Source organism: Portunus trituberculatus, chromosome 43 (assembly GCF_017591435.1).
Source record: "Portunus trituberculatus isolate SZX2019 chromosome 43, ASM1759143v1, whole genome shotgun sequence".
NCBI lineage: Eukaryota > Metazoa > Arthropoda > Malacostraca > Decapoda > Portunidae > Portunus > Portunus trituberculatus.
Window position 1 is genome coordinate 6248869 of NC_059297.1, and position 21536 is coordinate 6270404.

The 21536-nt window shown below is 37.4% G+C and overlaps 1 protein-coding gene across 4 annotated transcripts; it reads left to right on the top strand.

Moving 5' to 3' along the window:
- The first annotated feature begins 712 nt into the window (after positions 1-712).
- Positions 713-19898, top strand: LOC123518056. 4 transcript variants are annotated; one of them, XM_045278618.1, is made up of 23 exons: positions 713-820; positions 2941-3068; positions 3950-6163; positions 6272-6371; positions 6831-6895; positions 7067-7202; positions 7675-7815; positions 8685-8834; positions 9196-9357; positions 9693-9828; positions 9966-10033; positions 10246-10343; positions 10684-10791; positions 11271-11320; positions 11746-11824; positions 12279-12383; positions 12545-12643; positions 12945-13083; positions 15155-15276; positions 16639-16763; positions 17376-17532; positions 17937-18125; positions 18550-19898. In XM_045278618.1, the coding sequence occupies exons 2-23, from the start codon at positions 2946-2948 to the stop codon at positions 19516-19518; spliced, it is 5535 nt and encodes a 1844-aa protein (XP_045134553.1). In that variant the 5' UTR covers positions 713-820; positions 2941-2945; the 3' UTR covers positions 19519-19898. The 4 variants fall into 4 exon arrangements, with proteins under 4 accessions (XP_045134553.1, XP_045134555.1, XP_045134556.1 ...); XM_045278620.1 differs by having other exon boundaries at positions 15158-15276; XM_045278619.1 differs by lacking the exon at positions 713-820 and adding an exon at positions 1039-1057.
- The last annotated feature ends 1638 nt before the right edge of the window (positions 19899-21536 follow it).

Below are 21536 nucleotides of genomic sequence, written 5' to 3' on the forward strand. Positions count from 1 at the left end.
TGTTAAGTAAATTTGTCCATATAAAAGATGATTCGCTAAAATTTCTATATCGAATCAGTGTCTTGAGAGAGAGAGAGAGAGAGAGAGAGAGAGAGAGAGAGAGAGAGAGAGAGAGAGAGAGAGAGAGAGAGAGAGAGAGAGAGAGAGAGAGAGAGAGAGAGAGAGAGAGAGAGAGAGAGGAATTATACATTAGTATATGGTGCTAATATAATGCATTCCTCGTTTTCTTTTCTATCCTCCCACACAGAAAACACTCACCCCCCACCTCTCCCTCTAAACTTCTCGCTGACGTCATCTCTGCGCATGGGGTTGGAGGGATTGAATACCTGGCGTAGCCTACTTATACCATGGGTGTTGATAGTGGCTTGGGAGTGTTTTTCAGTGTTCTAATGATATAATTTGGATAGATGATCAATAAGTATTACTTGACGCATGATCCTCAATTAAGTACAGTAATATACACCATTAATCATGAAGGAACAATATTTAAAACTCGTGTTATTTTATCTCCCGTACAGCCTTTCAAAAGCAGTGGGAATAAAGGGCATAGAATATATAGAAATATGAATTACAAGAATCATGAGAAGACTCTTGAGAACTCCTGTCACTTTCACTAGAGCATATAAAAAGAATAAAAGATGTAATGTTGACCGAGGTGAGGCGCCGAAACGTTTGAGAATAAGGTCCTTTAGAAAGGTATACATGTTCCAATACTATAAAGTTATGACGTCAGACAAGTCCAACCTTGCGGGAAGGGGAGAAAGTGACGCCACTGTTAATACAACACTAATGCCAGGCTGGCCACCTAAACGCCTCTAACGTGAGTGTACCTCCTCTAACACCACATTGCATTGGCTGACAGTGAAGTGAGCATCAGGCCCTGCTTATACCACAGAATGTGTCAATAATATACAAAATGGCTACCTTCCCATAAAGGGTCTTCCCCCAACAGTGATAAAATGGACTTGACCCAAATACTGGATTCTGAGCAGTTAATTTCTGGCCTTAGCTGGGGAAGGATGCTTAAATGAGCCCTCAATCCCTTGCTCCGGTGGACGTGGGTAGTGTTGGTGGCCAGGTCCTCGTGCCCATTGTTCCCTCTGCCATTTTCAATCTATTGGTTTCTTGCTCCCTGCCTAAAATGACCAATAAAGACTGTCTCGGTGTTCTCCCTGGTAGCAGTCACTCATGTATGTCGTCTGCGAGTGATCTCACGATGGATTTCTTGGGTTTATTTGATATTCAGGAGAGAGAAGGTTAGGAGGTCAGGGCGGGAGGGCGGCAACTGTCAACAGCGGTTATCCTACTCGTGGGTTGGTTCCATTACCCCTTAGTGTATTGGTTCTTGCCAGTGTCGTAAAGCCCTTGGAAAGCCGTATTTGTATGTTTTATGAAGAAAGCCTTTACGGTAACGTAACTTTCATACACACTGCTCTCACCCTTTCGTTTTATCATCCCAAATATTCTTGGATAACTCGTGACTGGTGCTCCCTGATCCATTAATCACTGTTCATAGAATGTTTTTTTTTAAACCTCTCTGTACATCCATTGACACATTTTTCTCCCTTTCATTGTTCTTGCATGTGATCTTGTGACACACCTATCTCTCTCACCTGTCTTTTATTTCCATCCATATCACCAGGCTTTTCTAGCACTTACCAAAATTTCTTACCAAGATGAAGGTCTTAATCCCTCATCAGTCACTTCTGCACCGTCCAACCAAAACTACAAGTATACTGCTGGAGGACTGCAGGATGGTTGGTTAGTTTTAGATGCAGAACATAACTCCATAAAGACCTAACTAACAATACTCATAAAGACGATGACCCAGGAATTGTTCAAGCAAATATTTAAAGGACTGGAGTGATTGAGCTGACACAACTATTTCAGGTAGAGAATTCCAGGTGGCGATGACACATGATGAGAAGAAATGACTTCTGACGTCAGTGGAGTGATGAGGCACTGTTTTCAGTTACTTATAAACTTGCTCACCTGTTTCTCATTTCTTATAATCACGTCACATATACCTGCAGATGGCACTCTTCCCATATGGTATCCTAAAATCACACACTATATCATCTTTCAAACACCATACAAGTACTTTTCTCAACAGTTATTCTTCAGTTTCTGTCTCATATACAGCCTAGAAAATCTGGAGTTTCCTTTCACTTTCCTTAAGACATGCTGACTCTGGTTATTCCTTTCTCTTTTGTTCCAGTCTTGCACCAACATTTGCCTACTGAGTTTTCATCTGTCTCATGCAGACCTACATGAAGACATTAAACAACCAGGGAGACATCTGCCATATATCTTTATCTGTAATGAAATTTTCCAAGCTCCCTCTACACCCTCTCATGTGCACCTGCATTGTTACAAGAAACTTTAATTTCTCCCAGCAGCTACCTCCTACCTGTGCCCCTATCATATACTTTCTTTCTTCTAAGTCCATACAACTGTTTATTTTTTCCCCAGCTATTGTAAATGAAAAAAAAAATATTGGAACAATTTTCCATTTCTGAATCATCCCTGTTTCTCATATATTTACACCTTGGTCACTTACTAATCTCATAGTTAAGATTCCCTTATATTTGTTTTCCTCCCCTTATAGCTATATATATATATATATATATATATATATATATATATATATATATATATATATATATATATATATATATATATATATATATCCATCCAAAAGACAGATAGAGGGAAAACAATAACATGTATACCTAAGATAACATATTGATCTATAATCAAACATTATTGTAATTTCTAAGGATGTTTTCATGATTCTAAAGGTAAATTGACTTCATTGAAAGAGAAAATATTGTGGAAAACTGACAAATCATATCTGTGGCCTTTGAGCAACAGTCACTGTGAAATCCAAAGCATCTGGTAGTGTGAGGTGTTCATTTGTCTAATTTCTTATTCTTTCAGGTTATATGAGCATGATGGGGGAGCACATCCCTCAGAGGGCTGGGGGTACCCCTGAGGACAGGCAGCAAGGCCCTGAGGACTCAGACGATGAGGTGGATGGTGGCCAGCTATGGGATACCCAGCACCAGGTAGGGACGACCAGACCATCACATCTACAAAGTGCATTGAGGGAACATAACACAAGATAATGGGAGATGTAAAAGGCTAGACTTAAGAAGCTAGTGAATTTGTAAAACTTAGTATCTGTCAGTGTCATCCATGAACAGCTCACCTCCTCCTGAAAGTATCTTAAGTGTGCATACATGTGTTACCTGTTTGTGAACCAGTTTATCCACACCTTAGATTTGATTTTGTGTAGTTCATAACAGGTTGTACTTTTGTGTTGATTCGGTGATAAAGTGATTTCACCCTTGTCACAGCCAGTGGAATGTTTTCAGTGTCTGCTTGTTGGATCGTGTCAGAGTTTGTTTATTTTATTAATATAATCATTGTCTGAGAGGAAAATGTTTTCTCCTTGAATTTGTGAATAATTTTATATCTAGTTTGATGTCTGTGTTTTTATTACTGAATAAAAAAAAAAAAGTATGTATTTTTCTGAAAAAGGTCCATACATATTACTTAAATTGAAGAAATCTGTTATTTATATATATATATATATATATATATATATATATATATATATATATATATATATATATATATATATATATATATATATATATATATATATATATATATATATATATATATATATATATATATATATATATATATATATATATATATATATATATATATATTACAATCTTTATATGTATGCATTGGTTAGAACTCAAGATACTGCACACACATTGTTTTCAAATTACTATGAGCAAGCATTTAGAATACTCATTAAATGTTTCTCAGCACATTTTTTTCCTTTTTTTTTAATTTTACAAATATGTAACTTTGCTAGCACAATATCAGCTTTTCTTCACTTATACTGTACCCTGTACCTTTACTTTCACAGGTGGGGTATCTAGGTCTGGAAGGAGAATTTGGGGGAGAGCTGTCCCCCCAACCATCATCAAGTGCTGAGTGTGAACATCGCGTGAGTCCCTTAGACCCGAACCTGTCATCTGCTGCACGATACTCTCCACCTCCACCTTACAGCTCACCGGTGACTGGCATAGAAGCCTCTTTAGATCACCCTGATTCTCCTATGGAAGATTTGTCTCATAGCAGCTCCTTGCCTATCATTCCCACTGGTGTCAGTAGCAGCATATCAAGTGCTACAGGGAGCCTGGTCCACTCCGAATCTCACAGGTTACCGATGCCACACTCCTCTGCACGTCAGATCTCAGGCAGTAGGACCAGCAGCTTTGTATCCCCAAACAGCCTCTTCACAACACGGTCCTCTTTATCACAATCACAGCCTCGCTGGGCAACCCATAATGTGATGTCTGATGATGAAAATGATGATGATGAAAGTCGACCTCCTGTACTAAGTGAAAGTGTTTGGGCAAAGCAGAAAAGATTAGCATTAAGAAGTATTGTAGAAAATGAGGCATCTCAGGCTGGTCCCAGTGGCTTACAGTCAGTCACACCAAGCAATCGCTCTGTCTTTATAAGTAACCCTCAGCCTGGTCCTAGTGGAGTTCAGGATGTGCTGCAGCCCAGCTCAAGCTGCATCCAGAATCGATCTCATGCTGGGTCTAGTGGCTCAAGGAACCTTCCACAACCTAGTCCAAGTAATCTGGATGCCATGCCTTCCACTAACAAAATTCCTAATCAACACCATGAATCTGATTCTTCAGACAGTGATGATAGAGACCATGAGTCATCTGAAAGTTTACCACAGCTGTGCCCCAGCCTGAGTTCCAGGATGAGGGGACGAATGGTTCACCTCAGTGATGGAGAGGCAGAGGCCCTCAGTGGTCCTACCTCAGGATGTGAAGCTAGCAGCAGTTTGACAGGCCATGTGACTCCATTAAGCTCACCAAGCACACCTGCTGATAATTGTATTGTGTCTTCTTCCACTGGTCATATTGATTCAATACCTCCCACACCCGCTGAATTCCAAGGCAATGATGTGTCCGGTCCGTGCAGTCCAGTGTCCCCAAGTCTTGCCAGCGCAGCAATACTGGACTCCACTGTTGACTCCACCAGCGGCAGGGAGATAATTAATACTAAGGGACAGAGTTCGGATGATGAAAGTGATGAAGATAACTTGGCAGCATCAGGAATTGAACTGCCAGTAATGGTTGATGCAGCAGAAGAAATTTCTACCTCAGAAGTTGATCTGCAACATAGTGATGATAGTCAAGAAGTGGCCTTGCTGGTGAATCCACAAGGAATGTTTGCAAGTGGAAGGGCTAGTACCAGTCGTTTTATAGAGCACCTATCACTCTCCTTGTCACATTTTTCTGGTAATTCATTAGTTCCAGGTATATCTGGCATTGTGAATGAGCATCGCATTGGTTCCAATAGCCTTGCACCATCTGAGCCAGGACCATATCTTGAGGATCCTCTGTCCACTCCAGGACCAAGCAGAGTAGACCTCCCATGCTCCTCTCAAGCTGGAACCAGTCAAGCTGATGCACCTGTTCATCAAAACAGAGATCAGCCTTCAATCTCAAGTACACACAATATGGCAGATGCAGTTGAGGTGCTTGACAGTAGTTTACCTTTATTAGATATAGCATCAGGATTACCTGAATGTAGCACAGTCTCTCATGGTGACCACTTAGATAATGATGCACAATCACAAGCCCTTGAAGGAGCTGTGGTGAGGATAGAGAATGAATCAAATGATATTGCAGAGAATCAAGATGAAATAGATCCTCTTGTGTCACTTGCTGATACTGTAAATGACTCTGTAAATACTGACAATTTGGCAGCAGACTCAGGAAACCAAGATTTTAATCAGTTGACTCCATCATATGTACTTGAATTAGCTGATGAAAGCTCAGCAGGCAGTGAAGATGCTCTGAGCTCTGCTTCTTGTGATAAAGATGAGCTTGTTAGTGTAAGTACCAAAAAGGGAAGCTACCAGTCTCCAGTAACAAGTCACCAGCCACTGCTTGAAGCTGAGGCTGTGACTGGGGATTCTTTAGATAACTCCCTCGGAATCTCTCTGACATCTTCACAATCCAGGAAAGAATTAGAATCTGATGTCTCCTTACCAGGGACATCACAGGAACAAAGCCTCACGCAGCAGCTGATAACCTCCCAGGGGAATCAAGTAAGTGACCTGCAAAAGTTTGTTCTTTGTCAAATTGATGCTTAGATTTATACTTATATGATTGTTTAGTGAAATTCTTTTTGTGTTTTATAGCAAATATTTTTGCAGGTTTCCCTTCTGGTTGGTGGTAGTGATGACAGTAGTGATGGAGCACTTCTGATGATGGTGACCTCTCATCCAAGCTCTCTACAAAACATAGTTGCCCATGGTATTACTATTACCTTTTGTGAACTTAATATTCCTGTACTTTTTTTTGACTGAGAGATGAAATGATCATTACCAACACTGACATCATTGAAAGGTGACATCCACATCAATGTTGATGCAAATTACTCTAAATCATCTAGTGGCACCTGCTAAATTTGTCACAGTTGTATGGAAATCAATTGTTGATATTTATGTCTCTGAATATTTTTTGTCTTCTTTGGTTTCCTTATTTTATTTAGCACTCCAGAATACTTCATCTGGTCACTTTGAACCCGAAGATGCAATTATCTCAACATTGTCACTTTGTTGTAATGAGCAATTCCAAATCTGCTTCTTAATTTCATGTATGTGAGTTCATTTTTTTAGTATCAGCATTCTTTTCAGCACATGTTACTCATTTGGCATTATTGCTTTTGATGGGCCAAATTTATTATGCCATTGTGACTTGCTTTTGTTACAGAAAAATCTTTGGAGAAAGAAGAAAGTGGCAACCTTCTTCCTTGTCTTGATGCACCATCACCTCAGGTTAGTAAAGGTTTCATGCTTGCTAGTTATTGACTTTTATTTATGCATGATCAGAATTAGATGTTTAAATGTACTGATTTACTTTTATTAACTGATTGCTTCATATAAACATTGATAGGTTATAGTTTTATGTTAATTAAAATTTTTAACCAAATATGTATTTTACTTTAGAATGTTCCGTGCGATGAGAAGGAGTCTCCTCCAGCCAGTGTATCCTCTATAGAAACCATTTCCACAAAACAGAATGTGATCGCTACTACTGCTGGTCACAAAGATGTGGAAGTAGAATTCATAGGAGCTGATTTCTGTAAGTTATTAATTTCTTTAGCTTTATTTTAATTTAATTTCTTTTCCTTTATTTCAGGACAATCCAATACAACTAACTGTAGTCTCACACTACTCATACTTATTGCTGTGAACTTAGTGACTGCATAGCCTCCTTATGGTGCAGGCCAGCTTGCACAAATTCTTACTGTAGCAAATTGCATGTCTCTTTTTTTCTATAATAGGGCAAACTACAACTTCCAGGCTACTACTCTGGCAAGTAGTACAGATCAATTAAGTAAGATGTTCAGTGTGTACTTGGGCCATTGTAACACAACACAAATATATACTGGCTCCCGTAGCTGGTCACATTCCCTGTATTAGTGGTAAACTTAAGAAATGAGTACTCTATTTTTCCTCAAGTTCTACATCTAGACTCTCAAAAAAGTAGTAGAACATCTCAGGAAAACTGCCACAGTGAGACCATTGTTGTATTGATCATAATCTCACTGCAGGGTGCGGGGAGTGTGGACACATGTATGCCCATGAATGCCCAACACACCACTTGCAAGACTCAGAGAAGTCAGGCAGAACAAGGGCATGGATGTCCAACTCAGCTCGGGAAGTCACCAGCCACAAAGCATCTGATGCTGATGGTAAATCAAAATCTTTGATTCATCATTGTCAGATTTGTGGGCAGTTCGTTTAGATCATGGGGTGTATCACTTGGGTATGAATCACTCTGTTGCTAATGACAATGTGATACACATTTTCACCCTCAATAGATTTATTGAGCTAATAAAAAGCTGAAGTGTCGCTACTACTGAATCACATACAGACCTTCCCTGACATAGGAACATCAGAAGACATGAACAATAGTTCCTGTAAATCCAAATTTTGTTTGTCTTCACCATGATTCAAACTCACGAAACACCTCCCACCCAATACTGCTTGTGGTGCTACCCACATTGGGCAGCAGCATAGTGAAGAAGAGAGAACCTTAATTTTAAGTTTTTTATCTTTCTAATTATTAGTGATGGCTGGTGACAAGTGTAAGGCTAGGGTTGATGGTGACAGTAGTAAAAATTGTCAAGCCATCTCAATGAAAATTAAGGTTACTCTTAAAGAAAGAAAAAAAAAAAAGAAAGATAGAGAAAAAATGGTGTGTGTGCACTTATACAGAATTTGTACAATACTTTGATTTGATTTTCATTTCACTATTACATATACAGTATTCTTTGTGCTGTGTGCTGCACATTATTGTTTTAACACAATCTTATTGTATTACCTATAAATATATACCCACAATATTTTACAAAATAATGATTTATGAACAGCTCTCTGGAACATTACTTGTTTGTAACTTGGTGAGTGTCTGTGTTATGTGATGACTTGTTATTATGGTCTAAATTTCCACTAGCCTAACTTATTACTCTTGTGATGAAGTCATGGCAGCTTAAGAACCAATATTACAATAAGATAGAAATATGGAATACTAATACATATTGTAATTTCTTTATTGTAGTAGGACGCTGTGTGGACTGTGAGCAGGAGGATGACCATGAGTGTCCACAGCATCATGTGCAGGCCATATCAGACAAGCCTGTGCAGACCAGAGCTTGGGCGTCACTTCCTGGTCAACATTTGGCCATTCGTAAAGTTACAGGCACTGAAGGTACTTATTTTTCAAGATTGCAGTTCATGTTTGATACATCTAGTTTCCCCTAAAGATGGCTATTGCATATATTGTAGAATTGATTGTAACATTTAGATATCTTTACCAACAGTCTTTTCTTTACCTTATAGTCTCTGATATGTCTTGAGAACTACTTGCCTTATGGTTTTTTTTTTCAATTTATTGATTTATTAACAAAAATGCTTACTTTAGGAAACCAGATAAAATAATTCATTTTTTATTCAGACATTAAATTGAGAAATATTCATGACTACTTTGCTTGTCATAAAGTTTAGTCATGTAAACACATCTTCATCTTTACAAAGTGTCACATAAAAAATATCCTTCTGTACTTTTATAGAGTTTGGTGTGTTCACTCGAAAAGTCATTCCAAAGCGGACTCGTTTTGGGCCCTTGGAAGGCATCATGATGGACGACCCCAGTGACATTCTGCCCTCTCCTGGCCTCATCTACTCTGTTCTGATAGGAGAAGATACATTTTTTCTGGATATCTCTGATGAAGGTTTGAATAGTCTTGCAATAAGAATGCTGTGTAGTTGGTCACATTGCTGAATTGTGAAGAAATGTTTCTTATTAGTGTCTTTAATTAAGTACAGTAACATGCTCACTCATTTCCATTGTGTTTAGCATCTTGCATCAATGTTAGGTCCTCTTCTCTGTTAAGAGTGTATATCTCGTCAGGCTTTGTGAGAAGACCATCAGTAGATCAGAGGACTCGCTTGTAATACTGAAAGAATTGAGAGAATACACTACAACTAAACACAGTTGAAGTGAGAACAGAAAGTTACTTGACTGCTAACCATGCCTCTACTCTGAATATTTATTTGATCTGGACAGGCTCCTCTAATTGGATGAGATTTGTGAGGAAAGCAACAAGTTACCTAGAGCAGAACTGTGTGGTGATGCAGATTGAAGGTTCTTTGGTGTTCCTCACCAGTACCGACATTCTTCCTCGCACAGAACTCAGAGTCGGGTAGGAAATTTTTCTTATGACCCTTGTAGAGAATTAACATGTGAATGCATAATTGTTTCATGTATGGAATAATTGTCTTCATGCTACATTTAGCAGTTTGTGTAGTGTAACATAAGAGTTATTTTTCTGTGATCTAGATACTCCAAGCAGTATGCCAGCCAAAGGAACCTGCACTCACTAGAGCCAACACAGCAGGAAATATCAGGTAATATAAAGCAGTACTATTATGCTTTATCATATATGAGTACCAAGTGCCTGTCAGATGATGCTAACTCTTTAAAGTCTGTGATTGTCAGGGGAAAGTTTTATTCCTTATGAGAGAAGGACACACTAAGTAGGAAATCCATGGCTCATAAGCCTTTAGGGAAGATAATGACTGAGTAAGGAAACTAGAATGATGATGATGTTCCTTTCCAGTGCTGGAGTCAATGAGGAAGTCTTGGCCATGCTATGAGTGTGATGAAGGATTTGAGTCTTCCGCTGAGCTGCAGCAACACCTCACCTGTCATGATGTGGTGAGTCACTGTCACCTCCTTGCTGTCTCATCAACCACAGTTCTCACTATCACAATCAAAATGGCTGTGGTTGGTTCTCACTTTCAGAATGAGATCAATGCTAAGTGTACTTACTTTACTTTTTGTCATTTATACAGTTTTTAGGACATATTAATTGAGAATGAGTCCCTCCAGAACTGTTGGATGTAATCACAGTATCACAAGCAGGATTACAAACCATCATGAGACAGCCTATGTTTCCTTGCATGTTATTTGGTGTGGTGAAAAAGAGTTTTGTTGCAATGAGTGTGTGTTTTGTTGAGCATTCCATTCCATAGCATACCTGTTTCTTTCCCTACAGGTTGCTGGAGATGAGGAACGTAAAAAGCGCAAGAGGCTAAAATCTCGTCGGCCACGTGCCAATGGTGATGCTGAGACATCCTCCAAGAAGATGGTCAAGAGGATAAAGGTGAGGCTCCTCCTGGCATATTTCTTTTTTTCTCTATTTGTGCATCTGTCTTAATTATCTCAGTGACCTAAAGTATAAATATATATGTCTCCCTCATGTCTCTTTCTTTCCTGTTGTCAATTGTCACTATATTTGCTTGATTTTGTCATTCAATGCTGTCCTCCAGTTCTATGCCCTAACTCTGTTCTTTCAAATTTATGTTGACAGATATACACATATTGTAGAATTGATATTATTGTGATGAGTCATTCCCTGATGTGTCTGTTCCATAAATTACTCAGTTTAGATTTCATGTACTATAATGTGTGTACTATAATCTATTATCATTATTGTTATTATTATTATTATTATTATTATTATTATTATTATTATTATTATTATTATTATTATTATTATTATTATTATTATTATTATTATATTATCATTATATTATCATTATCATTATTATTATATATCAACTTTTAACATTTTTTCACCAGATGTCTGGAGAAGAGGCTTCATCTGCTGGTTCATCTCAGATTGGAAGAGTGTAAGATACCTTCTTGTTATAATGTGTCTCATCATCATAATAGTTCTGTTGAACAATGTCAAATGCACACTTTTCTAACAATTGCAATGCATTGGCAGTGTTTATATATATATATATATATATATATATATATATATATATATATATATATATATATATATATATATATATATATATATATATATATATCCAGTGTTATAAGACTGCAAGTTTATATGCATGATTACATTTGCCTCATCAAGAGTAGAGTGTCTAAAGAACTGTGCTATTTAGCTTTTAGAATTTAGAGTATCAAATGTATTGATAATTACAAATTTAGGAAATACAGTTGCAAATCATATTCAGAACTGTAGGTATACACAGAGGTTTACCTTGTGAACATGGATTGTTTGCATTTTGCATTTGATGTATTGTTATATTTGCAGCGGTCTTCAAGCAAATGGAGAGGAGGGTCCCCTGCATCACATATGCAAGATATGCAATCGTGCTTTCACCAAAGCAGAAGTAAGTGTTCATCCTGGTAAGATGAGACTTTTCTAAATGTGTGATATGATTATTGTGGTAGCTACTGTGAGGCAACTTAATGTTAGTGAGACCTGAGTAGTGAAAGAGTATTTGACAACTAAAGCTGCTGGAGGTGGGAATGATTCACCATATGTATATTGTGTTGCTGAAGAACAGACATAAGGATGAGCCTAGAAAGAGAATGAGAATTCCTGTGTGTTCCAGGGACATTGATAAGAGATGGACTCAAAAGTGACTTGGGTATGTGGAAAATATGATAAAGAATGACATTGGAATGTAGTAGATAGAAATATTTCAAAAGTGTAGATCTGTATAGGAAAGCTGCTAGAGACAGTAAAGCTTGATGAGCTGTCATTAGGCACACCAGACTTAATGCATGTAAACATGTGTGGAGCCTCTCTATGTGTCCATTATTTTGATTTATTTATTACAGGTCTTGAAAATTCATGTAATTAGTCATCAAACTGTGGAAATTAAAGAAGAGGATGATGGAATAAGTTTGAAGCAAGAAAACAAGACATGCCCTCAGTGTTTCAAGGTATGATTAATGCTTACATGGGTGTTATGAGAATCAATTATTTTAAGCATAGCATCACTCAAGCTAAGAGGTTTTTTTTTAAAGAATTTGCTAACAATTTTAAAATGTCCAGTGGTTATCTTGAAGAAGAGAAAGAACTAATAATTGTTTTTTTCTTATAGAACTTTGATAGTGAGATGGAACTGTCCTTTCATGTGGAAGAACACAGCTTGTGTTTGCCATTGTCCACCAAACCATACAAATGTGAATTCTGCTATAAAGTAAGTACATTGATGTGTTGTGTGAGCTTGGTATTGAGGAACATAAAGATGAGAGAGAGAGAGAGAGAGAATAGTAGTATTAAATTGAATATAAATTATTGACTTTAAACATATACAGTACTAAATTCCCTGTAGTATAAAGGCTAACACAAATGTAGCAACTGTTGAAGCCAATGATAAAGGTAACATGAGTCAGACAATGGTAATCACTGATCAGTATTGGCAAAATGACATCAAGCAAGATAGTTTGAACAGATTTAAGGTTTAGTGAGATTTTTTGTCATTACGTATTTCTTTTCAGTCATTTCTGCGGCAAGACAGCTTACAGGCCCACTCAGCTGTCCACAGTAATGAAGCAGAGAAGCCCTTCCGGTGCAATATGTGTCTGAGGCGCTTCTGCAATAACTCTGCTCTCAAGACTCATGTCAAATTCCACATTGGTAAGTTTTTTTTTTTATTTTTTTTTATTTTTTTTTATTAATTTATTTATATATTCATTTATTTATTTTTTACTTTAATTTATTTTTTGCATTATCTCAGAGCAAAGATTAATGCCAAAGTCTGTCCTTAATACTCATTTTTAATTTTACATTGGATAGTAATTTGTTTCTTATTTTTATATTTTTTCATTGTTTGCATATTCTTACTTTAAAACTGTATTGAGTTCTACCTCCTACACATTGAAATTTGGTATTTGTTTGTCTTGGTGCTTTCAGTCTTAATATATATTGCCACACAAAAAATTAAGGTTAACAACATTGTTATTATGGATCTGTAGTAAGCATGGTCTGATATGGTAATGACCTTGATTCTGTGATGATGTATCACCACAAGGAATAATGACATGCATGGGATGAAAGAGAAAAGAGGAAGAGGGTATGAATAAGTTGGCAATGAAAGGGAAAAGGTTCTAAGGATGATTGAAAGCTTTTAGGTGCATGGAAGCATCAGTATGAATAGTTATTTGTAGGCTGGACAAAGGTACAACACTGGGAAATGAGAACACACACTAAGTTGTTGCTTCTCAAAGAAATAAATCTCAAAAGATTTAGTAATGAAGTCCAGTTTAGTTAGTTTTATATTTAGTTTTCATTGGTTTAATGAAGAAATAAATGTATGATCAACTTACCTATCTTATAAAGCAGAGGAGCACTAAACAAATGATCACATTTAGCCTCTTCTCAGTGAAGGAGTGGTAGGAGTAATGATGGTGGTGGTGGCACTCTCAGTCCTATCACTGGACGGTGGCATGCTCAGTACTCTGTTACTGCAGCTGGTGATGAGGCTGGTGGCACAGTCAGTACTATCACTGTAGGTGTGGGAGGTTGCAGCCCATTCCCTTTCCATATGTTAGTATTACCTTGTCCTGTGTAATGGATTCTATGCAGCTTGTAGTGGTCCAGTCCCACAGTCCCCTATGTTATAGTTTAACTCGGAGGCAAACTGACCACTGCATTGCATGTGATTCATGATAGAATATTGTTTATCTGCTTATGTTTCCAAGCATTTATTAAAGATTATGGATAATGATTCAAATTCTCTATATATTTGATTGATGTTAGTATACAGCAAAACACCTTTACTGTTATTTTACAATAATTTGGCATATGTAGAGATTTATTTTCCAAACACAATCTATAATTATAAAACTAGTGCTCTCTGGTATTCTTTGCCACACGAGCTGTCAACAAATTTTAGCTCTGCCTTGAAAAATACTGGCTGAGAACCAATATTTTTATATATCACTGTGCAGTGTGGAATTTGGTCTAGCTTTTCTTTATCTTCTATTGCTAGGCATATCTCACCACCACCACCACCATTATTATCATTGCCATCATTTTCCTCATTATTTCACTTACTCATATTTTCCTTCTTATGATATAATATGAACATCTTACTTTTTTTTTGCCAATCATTACTCCAAACTTATATCTCCTATTCTGACAAGTGATAGAATGTTCTTAGAATGAGTATGGCAGATAAGTGATTTTTTTTGTCATGTGTGGTTGTTAATCAATATTATATGGTATTAGTGTGTGTGTGTGTGTGTGTGTGTGTGTGTGTGTGTGCACTCATGTACACACACTCACATCTTTCAAAGCAAAAAACAAGATATGTACTTAAACAATAAATTATAAGTTTTTTTTATCATGAGAGTTGTATTAGAATCAACAATGGTATGTGGTTTAGTTTTATTAATCAAGGAACATTGTAGTTTGTTATTCTTGTAGATTATGGACTTGTGTATTTTCATAATTTAAGAAATGAGGATTTTTTATATATATATGGAAATAAATTTGTTATGTGTCATCAGTAACAAATAGTTGCAATGTTTCTTGAAAAACAAATGATTGAAGATGTTTCTACAGTACATATAATTTCTTTGGCATTTTCATGAGACTCTTCCTGTAAATACATGGAGTTCTTTATGCATATTCCTCATGTAAGTAGCTTTCATTCCCTTAACACTCACACTGTATAAAGACTTATACTAACATGTTAACTCCCCAGAAGGCAGTAAAGGCTATGACTGCCCCATTTGCAGGGAAGGGTTCTTCTCTGTGGCCAGTCTGAAGGCCCATGTCTCCACTCACTGTGTCAATGAGCAGTATAAGTGTCCCACCTGCAACAAGGTGAGAAAGTGGCACCAGTAGCAGCATGCATTAAGGTTAGACTGACACTATCTTGTATTTATTATTATGCTTTTTCTTGTTCAGATTTTTCAAAATCAACCTCTCAATGTAATGAGCCACAGAAGTATTTGATTAGAATGAGCATTTTTCCTCAAAGAAATCTCACAAAGCATTCAAATAGCATGGAATTAGTTCAATACAGGAGGAGCCGGGAGTCAACCTCTTGAGGGTGTGATCCGCAAAAGCTATACAGTTTTCAAACAGTTTTGTGAGATGTCCTTAGGGAAGAAAAACACTCATTCAAATATAACACTTGCCTGGTCCACTACATTCACCATTAGACTATTGAAGTGCCCAGCTAAATAGTTTCACTATAAGACCCTTTTGGATCTTAGTTAAAATGAAAAAATATCTATCTGCCTATCTATCTGTATTTATTTATCAATTATCTATATCTATCTATCTATCTATGTGTGTGTGTGTGTGTGTGTGTGTGTGTGTGTGTGTGTGTGTGTGTGTGTGTGTGTGTGTCTAGTTTGTAAAGACCTCTCGTAATATGTAGTCTTCCTTGCATCATACTTTACCTTGCTGTAACCCTTTGAGTGTCAAGTGATAACAGTAGAATGCTTGCTATTTCAGTTGAGTAACCTAAGGTGAGTTTACTTACAGAAATAAAATGACAGCCACTTGAAGGTTTGAACTACTTGATCATTCCCTTTTGTCTGTGATATTTTGAAATTTAAGTAATTGTAAGATTATGAAATGTAGGAGCTTTCTTTTACAGTGAGGTAGGCAGTAGAATTGAAAAAGAAAATGTATTTGAACTAGGAAATACTGTAAATATTTTCTTAATTGCTTCACAAGAGTGCCAGAGAGAGAGAGAGAGAGAGAGAGAGAGAGATTTTATGCATTTGTAATTTGCACCTATGTGTTGAATGACATTTCTGGTTTGTTTTAAAGGAGCAAATTTTACATGGATACTCTACATATGCCAGTATGAGTGATTAGATAATAAACCCATTGCCAACCACTGCATCAGTTACCTCACTGCAGAAGGAAGCTCATTTATTGATAACTTGGAGGGTGAAGCAAGAGATGAGAACCAACATATGTCCAAACACAGATAGTACCAATTTTTGTGTGATGTTTTATCTTGTTATATGGTTGCATGGATATACAGAAAATGATAAAAGAAGGTTGATTTATCTTTCTCAAAATTTGTAAAATATTACTGAAAAATGTTTTAGCAATGAAGGGATTAATGTTGCAATGTCATTCCCATTTGCTGATATGATATGATAATGTCCTTTATATTTTGCTCTTGGTGTTAGTCACCTCAGTAATCATAATTTATCTAAACAGGATTTTCCTACATATAGTAAAATTCGACGCCACATAAGATCGTACCATGCCATCTCGCCTCACACGTGCTCCATATGCAGCAAGCAGATGCCCTCCACTGACAAATTAAAAATCCACATGTTAAGGTAAGGAAGCATGCTAGAGATTAGTTTTTACCAAAATTAGAGTGGATGAAAATGTTCTCCATCTTCTGCTGAAACTATATTATAGAGATTAATTTATATGACTTAATAATAGATGAGTCATGATCTGCTTGCTTCTTTGTTGTGATTAGATAAAGATGAATCAAAGCTTTCCTCAGCCATTCATGGACCAATTAAAATTGTTGACATTTACTAATTAAGTGGAAGTTGATTAACACAAGCATGTGCTATAGAGTGTGTGAGAGAAATGGATGTGTATGCTGTTATCATCATCATGTCAATCAACTGACTTTTCTAATGCCCGATACAATTTTTTTTCTGTCAAGGGGATGTTATAAGCTTTCAGTAGTCAATAATTACCTGAATATATATACTGTCCCAGTCTGTTCTCTTATTGGTCCTTTGAAGTAACTACTTTTTCATTCTTTGAAGGCTGATCACCACACATTCATTGAATAGGAACAGATTTTATTATCATCATCTTTTTCATTATGAAGTTTTGTTAAGGATTGTAGCGTTTTAAGTATGTGATTAAAGTTAAACTATGAACCTTCAATTGGATGTATCCAGATGGTTTCATTGTACATGTTTCAGTCACTCAGATCGGAGGGATTACCTATGCCAAGACTGTGGAAAAAGATTTAAGCGGAAAGACAAGATGCGAGAACACTCCAAGCGCATGCACTCCTCTGATCGTGATGCTCGGGCTTCCAAGGTTGCTGCCAAGGCACCTCCAAAGTTTGTCCCAAAGGTATGATACTCCTAATACTTCTTTGGTGATGCTACTATAACTTCAACAGCCATGAAAGTGGTGGTATTGAGAATGTGTTCCAGTTAGCTCCTAAATACAACATGAATCTATGAAGACTTTACATTCTTATTGGGTATTTCATTAAGTTAATCATCAGTAACTGTCATTCAGCATTTAGAGATGTTTTACAGGACACTTAAAATTTTAAGATACATTTTTTGTAGGTTCAAACTAGTTAATGTATCACATGGACAGGATCAGAATGTTTTTAAATAATTTTCCTTCAGAAGTCAAAAGTTTTGTGCCCTATTTACTCATAACTTTTCAGTTACAAAATGAGTGTAGTATGAACCAGGGATGGTGCTTTAATGAGACTTGTGATTCTATGCTTTATTTTATTATAGGTAGACCCAACAGACTACATGCAGTTTGAGTACAAGTGTCATACCTGCCTTCTGGGATTCAAGAGGAGAGGAATGCTTGTGAATCACTTAGCCAAACGTCATCCAAACGTTGACATGACTAGTGTACCAGAGCTCAACCAGCCAATCCTCAAGGCCACACGCTGCTACTACTGCCAGTATTGTGAGAAGGTGTGTGATGGAGTGGTTTGTTCAGGATTCCTTAGATAGACTAATTGTAGTGGCAGAGCTGACTTGTGTGGTGTCCTGGGCAAACTTCAACTGTGATGCTCATATCTGCTCCTCAGCCTATGAAAATTGATATTTATTTCGTCATTTATTTAGAAAAATTAAATTACACCAGCAAGCATTATGCCACAGTATATACAGACAAGAAATACAAGAACGGAGAAATTGGCAAACATAATTTTCAGTTGGCTCTTCATGCTGTCCCCAGTGTCTGCCCATGTTGCCCCCTAGCAGAATCTGCTACTGATGAATTATGACATAGTGAAGAGTATAATTGGTGTTCTTAACTGGTAATTTGCAAGTTATGAATGACAACTATTGAGAAAGAGAGAGAGAGAGAGAGATGAAATATATAATTTCTTTTCAGATGTATCGTAGCAGCAGCAAACGCAAGTTACACATCTTAAAGTATCACCCAGGAGAGGAGCTTCCCCCATCCTCCACGTCACATAAAGAGAGTACAAGTGGAGAGGATTCCACTTACTCACAAACTGTTGGTGCTATTACTACTTACCCACATCCTTGTAAGTGGTGTTACCGCCAGTATGCCTCCAGAGCACGATTATTGCGGCATCAGCGCCACCAACACCCAGATGTTATTACTGATAGTCCCTTCATGAAGGAATATGGGAAGGACACAGCTGAGCCAGAAGTAGGTGACATAGATCCTCTTCTTGATGATTCTGCTGGTATGTCAGGTGAACTTCCCCTCAGAGATCAAATTGTAGAGGGCAACTTAATGCGAAATCCTCGGGTAGGTAATATGTCAAGAGGGGAGCCTAGCACTTCAGGAGTTCAGGGTCCTGAGGATGACCTCCTAACTCAGGCCATGGGAGAAATAACGCCTTTAGGAAATGGAGACCAGTATGTGCGATTGATTGGAGCTGGAGCAGAAGGCCAACCAGTAATGCTAGGGGCAACACAAGCTAATCGTTCACTCTTGATGAACAATGATGGTGGACAGCAAGGAGCCACTTTAGCTTTGGTCACCACAGACAATGCAGATACTGTCACTTTGTCTCTTCCTGCTGGACAGTTCATTTCTCTTATTCCTGGCTTGTCTGTGTCTGGGGCTGCTTCAGTGGTAACCCCAGATGCAAGGGCAGCCTCCAGTGGTAGAGAATCAGCACGCATGGAAGGTGTTGAAGCTCAGGAAGATAACAGGGCAGCCAGTCAGGAGCTTCAGAGAGAGATCCTGTCCACAATAAGAATGGGTCCCAGTCTCAGCAAGGAGGAATCAGTTGAACAAGTGGTACTGACAGCCCACCAGTCACCTTCTCTTTCAAACTCAGTGGTATGGCAACAAGCACTCTCTTTCACTAATACAACTACTTAATTGTGGCAGCTCATCTCTGACCTCCAGGTACCAAACACCAAATATGCCTTTTTCTAGCATGTTAGTCTCACCATTGGTTTATAAGTATTAGTTATGGTGATACTAAACATTCCAGTTGTTGTGCACTTACCAATACCATAATGCCTTAGACTGTTCAATACAAATGTGATGAATCAATAGATTCATTTACCTGATGAGAGCTGATATATATAAATATACTTTTTTTCTTTTAATACTGAGGCTTGCTTTAATTTCTAGTCTTGTTTAAAATAAGTAAAATTATGCATTAATTATGGTCCTGAAGCTCAATTTATAATTTATATGTTGAAGAACTTGTGTATTTCTATTTTTGAATCAAAGTAATAAACAAAACATATCTCTGTTGTATAGTTTTGTGTTGAAATAACATAACCTATTTGAGATGATCTTGAATGACAGGAACAATAGAAATACTTACCCCTGAGAAGTATTATTTCTAGAAAGGGGCATTCCAAGATACAAGAGGAACTACAACACTACCAACAAAGTAACTGATTGATATATTTATCTTAATGTTACAGTTGCAACACTTGGAAGTTGACCTTTTATCATTTATTTTATTATTGTAAAAAAAAAAAAAAAAAAGCAATATTTAAATTACATAACTAATACAGTAGAATGACTTTGTGACTAGTGAATGGAGAGCAGTAGTGAGTGAAAAATTATACAGTCCTCTGACTTCTGAGGGAGGTGGCTCACATCAATAGTCTCACATAACTGTTGGCCAATCCAGTGTGGTACAGAGGAGTACTTGTTATGAAGGAGCTTTGTTACAAACCAAGCTGCCCAAGCCATGTGACTGATCCCTGTAAGGTGAGAACAGGAGTACGTACTTTCTCCTCTCTGTTGGGGACCAAGGTGCTAAGAGAGTGGTGTGAATCTTTTTGAAAGTTGTGCCTTGTCTTGGATTTTCCCCTATTTGAGGGGCAGATTTCCTTGTTACATGTACAGTATGTACCACAATACAACCATAGTCCTATTTCACATTTGTGTTCATGTCAACAGGTTCCATCACCTGCTGTGGATTGAATATACTTATGTCCTGCTCCAACACATCATGCTGCCATATATTTCTGCTTTTACAGCATACATTAGAAACAGTTCTTGATACTTGTGGCATACGACAAACTTTTTCATTTGGTGTGGTCGACGCATGGTTTGTATATCATGAAGTTAATTATTTTTATCCCCACTAAATTTAAGAATTCATGTAAGTATGGAATGAACAATGCTTTTCTCAAGTTAACCATTGTCTCAAGTGAGTAATGTAAACACACACACACACACACATCGCGTGGTGTAGTGGTTAGCATGCTCGATTCACATTTGAGAGGGCCGGGTTCGAATCCCGGAAAGCTGTGAGGCAAATGGGCAAGCCTCTTAATGTGTGGGCCCTGTTCACCTAGCAGTAAATAGGTACGGGATGTAACTCAAGGGGTTGTGGCCTCGCTTTTCCGGTGTGTTGTGGTCTCAGTCCTACCCGAAGATCGGTCTATGAGCTCTGAGCTCGCTCTGTAATGGGGAAGACTGGCTGGGTGACCAGCAGGCTACCGAGGTGAATTACACACACACACATACAAACACAAACACACACACTCTTACTAAGACCATATCATGCAATAATTTGCTTGAATTGTACACCTGAACTCAAGCATATATTTTCTGGTATGAAAATCAATAGAAAAAACAATATTTTACATTATATATTTCAAAAACTATTTTGAAATGCACAAACATATTTACACCTAATCTTTTCACAAAGATATACTCTGAATGGTGCTCATTTTATGAATTAAATCCAACACATGTGACCATGTGTAGTTCTAGTATAAACAAAACATTTTTAACCATACTTTTATGACTATGTCAGAAAAGCTACATTAAAATACTGATAAGTCCTTACACACAAGCCCTTCAAACTGAAAAATATATGACCACATTACTTTTCTATGAAGAGAGAGAGAGAGAGAGAGAGAGAG